Below are 8824 nucleotides of genomic sequence, written 5' to 3' on the forward strand. Positions count from 1 at the left end.
GTGCAAAACCTGGTCCAAAGTAACGATCTAGAGAAGTGTTTTCTGTCAGGAACACCATTTTCCCACTTCTCATAGATTATACACCATACAACGTAGTATCTCTCCATAAAGTGTCTTGTGGCTAAACCGCATTCTGCAAACTTGTATTAGAAATAGATGTTTGCATTTTCACCTGGTGAAGTTCCCTAAGCTGAAGGATTGTGACCTAGGCATTGTTACGAAGCTCAAAGTTTGTGACAACAGTGATGGAGAAGAGTGATTTAACACGTAGTTGATTTATGGTTCATACAGGACTATATCACACTACAAAACCGGTATTAATTCAGAGTTGTGGATGTACTGCATGTTCAGGTAATAGTTTCTCTACAATTAAAAAAAGAAAAAAAAAAAGTGACTAAGCTATAAATACTGTATACTCTTATCTTTCCCTATTTTTTTAAGCATTTTTTTATTTCCCTGTTTGTGTATAGTTTTCTATACCTATCTAGATATAAACCACCAACACAAAGCAACCACAACATTTTGAGAAACTGTTATCGTTAACTTCTACATTTAATTCCAGTAACAATCTAGAAGTGTCCATTCAGCTGTTTGCTTAGTTCCAAGTCCTCATTGTGTGCTTCCAGGTTCTTTGAAAAGCGGCAATAACAGTCGAGCAGTTATTTAAAGTGAAACTTTGCTCTACGCAGCTTCCACTTCCATGCTTTAGAATGGAGGCACAGCGGAACACTCGCCCAAGGGCAAGATTTCAAGAGCTCTTAAGTAGGTTTTATCTTTTCATTTTAGGAGAGAAAATGTTTCTTAACAGCTTACATATAGAATTTACAAGTTAAACACAATTTCTCATGCTCGTTTATTTGATTAGAAGTTTCTGAAAAATATTTTCATAACACTTCCATAGCTTATTGCATGTTCTTATAAATAATCATAAACCTGTATGTTGACCTCTGTAGGAAATGCACCGATAACAAGTTTAACATTTTGTGAACCCGACTGAAATGTACAAACGTGCACATAAAAGAAGGCTAAAACTGGTAATTAAGTCATGAGACAGAAAACAAAAGAAAAAGGATGACAACTCCATCACATGGTAAAGCAACCTTTTACAAAAAAAACCCAAACCAGCAAAGAAACAAAACCAAAAACCACAAACAGGGGTGAATTGGAGAGAACAGAGACAGTGGGTTGTTTTGACATCGATAATGTGCAGCTGAGCACCTGCAGCAAAGAGTCACATAACTTTGAGGGGGCACGAGAAGAAACCAGGATGAGACAGAAAGAAAGGAGGAATGTGATCTCACCTGTAGAAGGCAAGTGAACCACAGAGAGTGGCCTGTCACAGCACTCTCCAAACGAGCCAGCTGCAACCAGGTCTTCTGCCATCACACTCTCCATGGCAGTCCCTCTGCTGCCTTCTAGTCTCGCCTCATCCAGGGCACACTCACCCTCTCTGCTTCTTCCTCCCCTCTCTTCCTCGGCTGCCCAACCGCTTCACAGAACCAGCCACAGCTGCACCTTGTCTACACCAGCCAACCCACCGCCCCTGAAGCCAGCCCACAGCTGTATATTGTCAGTGCTGATTAAGCCAGCTTCATCCCTCTGCAGTAGCCTGCAGGGCACAGCGCTAAGGAATGTGTTGTATGAACCCTTCGGGCCATTCCGCGTCGATTCACAGTCAGTTACAAAAACGGAACGGCATGTCACAGGGCTGACAGCAGGAACTATTGGGAGATTGGTTGCGGAATCTTTTCAAGACTTGGGGAACCACCAGATGGTTGCAGGACTTCACAACACGCGGAGAAATATTGCTATTGGTAATTGTAGTTTTATCGACCATTTTTCCCTGTATGCCGAACTGTGTAAGATCTATGATTTTAAAGTAGTTTAACCTCTAATGTTGTTTCTGTTCAAAATAATAACGGGGGAATTGTAGAGAGCTTTATGGCCAGTGCTGGAGGCCTAATAAAAGGTCTTCTGGTCGAACTCAGGAGTCCACGTCATCATCTCCGCAGGCCACATGCTCCTCCTTCTCGTCTGCCATTGCATGGACCTGCAAGGCCACACAATACAAGTTAAAACAGCGTTCATGGTGCAGTCACTCCTGCCTGTGTTTGTCTAAAGCAGCTGTGATGCTGCCCCTGGTGTTACCTGTTCAGAGAGCTGCTGCACCTACTGCTGCCAAATGCTCCACACCTTCACTTTCTCTACATACTGCTCTCTTTCTGCCTGGAGCTGGTGAACGGACTCCGAGAGCTGTTCAAAACAAAATTAAACACAAAGAAAATCGTATTGGCTAAATAAATTTGGCAGTGACCGCTTCAGGGATAAAGCCTGAAGAAACCAGTGTTAACGCAAAGCTCAGGCTGCATTCTTCTGCCACACAAGTTTCTTTACAGACATGAAGATCTGAATGTCATTTCGTACAACCCCTGAGCAACCTGGGTTTCCAGGCCTGCCTTCTCCCCCAGTGCCACCTGCAACTGCTGCTTTGCATCCAGACTCCCTGCCTGATTTGACAACTGCCAACCAAAATCAAAAAGTTATGGCAAAATGTTAACACTCCACTTCTGCATAGCCTTTCCCCTGATAGTAACCTGCCACTTATGATCCATGTGGCAACCCTAAAGTGCTCCAACTCACGGTGATGTCCAACGGAAAAGAAAAAAAAAAAAAAAAAAAAAAAGGGAGGGAAGGAGATTTCTGTGTTTCACAGCCAAGAAAGCTGAAGTGGCTGAGACGGGAAGGGTCTGCCTCGCATTAAGACACCAATGGCAGCAGAAGCTCATGCCAGCAATCAGCTTTTCTGCCCTATTAGCGCCAAGTGAGCTTCTGAACACCATTCTCCTGACACAGGATTTTTACAAGACGGCAACTGGAAAAAGAAATCTGTCATGACATATTGCAATTAAAGATCAGTTTTCAAATGATTTCTGAAACCCCAGGCACAACGGTCCACATAACAGCCAATCAGATCAAAACGTATCTCTCCGTGCCAAGAAAACGAGAGCGGGGAAAAAACTGGGAAAACAAGAAGGAACATAATTGTCCTTTTTCAGAACAGGACTAAAACTGCAGACGCGGGTAGGCCTTCACTGCAAGACCAAATGCCAGCTCAGCAACAGCACCGGACCACCCACCTTCATCTCATCCTCCAGTGTGAAGCCAGCCTCTTCCTCTGAGATCCAACTTAAACTGAGCTTACGAGCATTCACTGAAAATAATCCCCGTGACAAGAGCAAAACTCCAATCAAAATACATGCTTTCTGGTGCTAGACAGGCACACCCAGCACCCTCAGAGCTAACAGTATGTCACGGCACTCGGGTTCTACCGGTACGCAACCTACACGTACAAGCTCCAGCTGGAGGGACTTTCAGCTTTTCACTCTGTCTGCTGGACAGAACGGCTGCTGTATTATCACACAAAAAAAGGAGAAAAGGAATACCAAAGGCAAATCGGAGTGAACTCCGTTCCGTCTTGCAGGTTTCACTGCATCTAACTGGTACCCCCGGTGATTACTATAGTTACGTTTATTGATAAAAGACGCACGGATATGTAGTAAATAGGAGTTACTTTATGACAACTGAACTGAAGCAATGGTAGGAAAATAAGCTACCAAAAAGATGCAAGTGAAACGAAAATCAGAGCTTTGCTACAGCAACAGTGGAAGACAATTCTGGGCTACCAAATTTGACTTCCCTGAGCTTCTATCACAGTTTGATCAAGCCTTACATTTAAATAAACTGCCCAAAAAGAATTTTTTTAAAAAGGCTGGGGTTTTATGTTTGTGCCTGAACACGTTTCTGTGGCTTATTGGCATAGTTCCTGCCCTTTCCTCTTCAGAAGCCTGGCAACACGAAGACGCTAAAGCCTGCAAATGCTTGACTCAAAGGATCTGACTTCCTGCCTAAACCTATCTAAACCCAGCACCGGAACTTGCCAGACTGTGCATCCCCTGCGCAAGTTTCATCGCCCGTTGTAAAACGGGTTGGCAGGAGTAACTAGACAGCTTCCTCAGGGCAGCTGCTTGCCTGCAGATCAGCAGAGTCATGCCCTTCAGAAACAAGGCCCTAGGGAATACAGCAACGACACGCACAACGGGAGAAATACGGACTAAGAAAACACTGGCTCTCCCTACTGCGCTTGTCCTCAGCAGTTCAGTTAGTTTATCGCCTCACCCCACATTCCTCCTTCTCCTCAAAGCTCAGCTGTCTCGAGGAAGAGGTTTTGACAAGGTTCACTTTCTCACACGTTCGGTTTGACACAAACCAGAAGGGCGCAAGCACTTTACGAGCCATGGAAAGGCACGGTAACAACTAGCTCCACGTTAATAAAAACAGCAACAAAACTCAAGCAACTGACAGTGGCTATGTCAGGACAAGGCTCCACCCAAGAAATCGAGGCCAGTGTAAACAGAACCCGAAGCATGCAGTAGGGAGAGCGAGTCACTGCGAGGGACACGAGCACTGCCTCACCTTCCTCTTGTCCAATGAGGGTATGGCTACCCCATTGTGCGGCGAATGAAGAGACGGGACGCAGCTTGATGCAAGCAAATGTCCATTTATTAGTGATTTTCTTACAATTATATACGTTTCTACCTTCTACATATTACACACTGATTAAATCTTAAGCATAAAAAACACTGATTGGTTGATATTTAAGGCACACCGTTAGAACAATAGGCACTTATTAGTTTATCTTGACATAGCAATAATTTCTATTCCAAAGTTAGGGAGTTTCTTTCTACGCGGCTTTCTTGATTACATATCGGCGCCATCCATTCCCTTATCTGGCTACTTGTTTCTCTGTCCGTCTGGTTGCCTCCTCAACTGTAGCGGCTCAGGGGTCTGCAGTTAGCTTGTTCCTTTGTTCCCAGGGCTTGTGCCCTACAAGTTCTAACAAGTCTCTATTCATCAGGCTATCAGTATTTGGACTCTTGTCCTTGAAACCTTGTCCTACACCATTGGAGCGGTTCAGGTGTGACACCAGCACCTTCAGAATGTTCTGAATCTGAAGGAGGTGAAAGAAAAGGGGAAACGGCTCAGAAAAGGACAGAGAGAATGTGTCAATCGAAGGTAGCCAAAGAAACCGGCATCCTCCAGCTGGTCAGGAGCACGCAGCTCAAAGCAGCAGCTCTGGGCACACCCAGGGCTGCGTGACAGCACTGCACGATCAGACACGGCTTTGGCACGTACCCTGAACTCTAGTGTGCAGCGTCCAGTAGCGGTAGCTGCTAACTATTGTGGCACGCTCCGCGTGCTGGCGATACAGGCAGCTGCGCCAGTCATCTATTACACCCGCATAACCATTTCCCGGCGCTAGTCACGCTGTTCAGAAAACCAAAGAGCAAGGAGGTAGCAAGTGAGCTGCGACAAAGACCGAGGCACTCTCATTCTCTGGAGGCTGCTGGTCATCGCCCGTGGGAGTCTCGGGTCGACCGTCGTCTTTAGTTTTGCGGTTTTTCTTAGTTCCTGCAGCTGCTCCAGGGCTCTTCTTCTGCTGATACTCCTTCAGCTGCGAAAAATAATAATAATAATGATCTGAAATGAATATGCCTTCCGTGAGAATGATGTCAACCCCCCAGCCCCAACTCCACTGGCTAAAAAGACCAAGAGAAATGCTCTTCAATGAGTTTGTCGCTCCGGGGGAAGAAAAAGAAAAATCAAAACACGTCCAGAAAAGGCTAACGTTAAGATCTAATGTGATGAGTGTTCAACTTTTGTATACAGCTAAGAGTGTTTGGGAAACGACTTGATACTCCATCCTGCAACTACAAGGAGATGAAAAGAAGTATCTTGGGGTGGGGGGGTTTTAGGGTTATAACTAAGAGCATTAAGGAAAAATGAATAAAGGGCAATTAAATCTGAATGTCAAGTGAAACATCAACACCTGACAGTAAGGTCTCCCCCTCTGTGAAAGATTTTGAGGAGGAAAATTACAATCCTCACAGACAAACGCCACGTTAATACAAGCAGCGCAGTCACTGTGAACTAAGGGGAGAAGCAACCTACAACGGATTTTTCAATCGCACCTGCTTCCCCCAGGAGAAGCTAGTCTGATAAGCCATTCGCTTGAATTCGGCTGGGTCTTCCGAGCCGAATCGTTTGTGCTCCAGCAGGGTGAAGCCCCCAGCCAAGCGAGCCCCAGGCAGTTCGGTCAACTGCCCGTTTCCCCAGCCCGCAGCCCGCCCTCCGGCCCCCCGCCGGGCCGGGCCGGGCCGCGCCTCGGCCTCCAGGTGGGGAAAGAAGGACCCGTTATTGGCAGAACGCCAAAATGGAAGCCTGAACCGCTCCAGGACACTTTCCCCTCGCCAGGACTTTCACATACGCCGCCGCCGCCGCGGCCGGGGAGAAAACCAAGGGCGGGGAACTAAGTAAAATGAGACCAAAAAACCCCCAAAAAGGGTGTGGGGGAGGCCAGGGGGAGGGAAAACCGCCAAACCGAACCGGCACCGCCCGCCCCGGCCCCCGCCGCCCCTCACCTCCTCCTTGCCCGCCGCCAGCCAGCTCTGCCGCTGCCGTCCGCCGCGGCCGCCCCGCGCCTGGGCCGCCTTAGCTTCGCCCACCAGCGGCGCCAGCAGCCAGAGCCCGCCCAGCCTGCGCGGCCGCCCTGGAGGCCCGGCCCATCGCCGTGCCGCGACGTGCTCGGCCCATCGCCGGGCCCCGCCTCGTGGCCGGGATCCACCGGCCCGGGCTCGTCGCCGGGCTCCGGCGGCTCGGGCTCGTCGCCGGTTTCCACCGGCTCGGGCTCGTGGCCGGGCTCCGGCGGCTCGGGCTCGTCGCCGGGTTCTACCGGCTCGGGCTCGTGGCCGGGCTCCGGCGGCTCGGGCTCGTCGCCGGGCTCCGGCGGCCGGGGCTCGTCGCCGGGCTCCGGCGGCCGGGGTTCGTCGCCGGGCTCCAACGGCCGGGGTTCGTCGCCGGGCTCCAACGGCCGGGGCTCGGCCTCGTCGCCGGGCTGCGGCCCATGTCCGTGCCCCGCCGGGCCCGGCAGCTCGGCTTTTGCCTCCTTCTCAGGAGCAGGTGCCACCTTGCAGTGCCTGTTCCCCATGTTGGAGCCCGCACCGCCCGCTGCTCGGGTGACAGCCGGTACTGCCCGCTGCTCGGGTGACAGCCGGCACTGCCCGCTGCTCGGGTGACACCTGGCTGGCCCGGCGTGCCCCACCCAAAGCTCACGGGCAGCTTCCCGGAGACAGTTTGTGACGGCACAGCGGGCCCTGTCGCTGGGAGACTCCACTTCCCAGCGTGCCCCGCGGCGCGCCCGCGCCTGCCGCTCCCGGCCGGCCCCGCGCGCACCCGGCCGGCCCGGCGGGAGGCGGCAGCCCTGGCCGAGCGGGTCCCGCCGAGCGCGGGTCGCAGCCCGGGCCGCCCCGGCGAATGAAGAGACGGGACGCAGCTTGATGCAAGCAAACGTCAATTTATTGTACAGAAGCACGAGGTTTTATACACTTTCAGAAGCTGCGCGTTTTAAACAGATTGGTTCTTGATGCTAAGCCTTGCATACCAGGCAATCCCTGATTGGTGGTTAACTGCCAGCAATTAACAGCAAGGTGTTATCTTTCCTTGGAGCCATCCTGGGCGCCATCCGTTTCCCACTCCCCTGTGCTCTGCAAACATGCCTCATCATGTTAATTGTTGTCTAGACAAGCTCGAGCACATTCCCCTCAGCTAACTGATTGCCACGCATGGTCCTAGTTTCCAGCCCGCTCCTGCAGGCCGCCCCGGCGAGCCCGCCCGCCCCGCCGCGGCCTGGGCCTGATTTAAAGAACGTAATCAAAATTTCTTATAGACTAAGTATCCTTTATTGGCAGCGCAGGATGCACGTGTGATCCTTCCACCTAAGGTGCATGTCTAAATTAACTATTTTATATTTATACCATAAAACAATGACTATTCAATTAACATCTATTCATAGTCATTACCTAAACCTGCCTTTTCTCGCTTCGTGTGTTAATTAGCTTATCAGTCTTTTGTGCTTTGTTGTGAGTAAGCTTTAAATAATATAGTCAAGTTTGTATTCATAAACCAGTATTCATTTTAATGTGAATCAATGAGCCTGTAATTGTGTAGCAACAAAGGGGTTAAAATGTCTGAAAGATTTTATATAGACTGTTCTGGCGAGGAAATTGCAAAATGTCTGCAAAGCAAACTGTTCTACCAAGGAGATAACGGGAACTCTTCAAAACAGGATGTCCTTGAGTAGAGTTATGAGGGATAATGTAAGAAACACTGGGAAAGATTTCAACAAGTCTGCCAACTCATCACTTTTGAGACCTAAAGTGAAAAGTACACCATGAGGAAGACCTACGGCCTTCCTCCCACAGACCACTGCCCACATTCTAAAGACCCCGGCGCACTATTATTGGAACAATCTGTGCAAGCGTAAAAGACTGATAAGCTAATTAGCATACGAAGCAAGAGTAGGCGGGTTCAAGTAATGAATATGTATATGCATTAATTGAATATTCATTGTTTCATTATATAAATACAAGGTAACCTGCCCCTCCGGGTGTGTACGATTGGTGGAAGGATCCTTCGTACACCCGGTGCCACCAATAAAGAATATTTAGTCACTAAAAATCTGGTTTTGACCTGGGAATCAGCTTGCGCAAATTCTTCCAAGAGTTGTAGGCAGGGGTCTTCGGGACGTGGGCGGTGGTCTTTGGGAGGAAGGCCTTAGCTCTTCCTCAAGGTGTACCTTTCACGTTTTGCCAGAAAATGCTGAGCTGGCCCAGTTTGCTGTTTTCCAAACCTGCAGAACCAGTTTCAACCAATTCTCGCTTTAGTTGTCTTTCCCCCCACTGGGGTATTTTAGCCTAAGTTTGAACAT

The 8824-nt window shown here is 49.3% G+C and overlaps 1 protein-coding gene across 1 annotated transcript; it reads right to left on the reverse strand.

Annotated features, from left to right (window-relative positions):
* Window positions 1-385: 385 nt before the first annotated feature.
* Window positions 386-8332, reverse strand: LOC308059130 (uncharacterized protein; the record flags this gene model as incomplete). Its single annotated transcript, XM_080376068.1, has 5 exons — window positions 386-2050; window positions 2149-2253; window positions 5390-5512; window positions 6480-7003; window positions 8260-8332. 4 exons carry the CDS (start codon window positions 8330-8332, stop codon window positions 2170-2172), a joined length of 804 nt encoding a protein of 267 aa, XP_080232194.1. The 3' UTR covers window positions 386-2050; window positions 2149-2169.
* Between the last annotated feature and the right edge of the window lie 492 nt (window positions 8333-8824).

The sequence above is a fragment of the Falco punctatus genome (assembly GCF_963210335.1).
Source record: "Falco punctatus genome assembly, chromosome: 2".
Lineage (NCBI taxonomy): Eukaryota > Metazoa > Chordata > Aves > Falconiformes > Falconidae > Falco > Falco punctatus.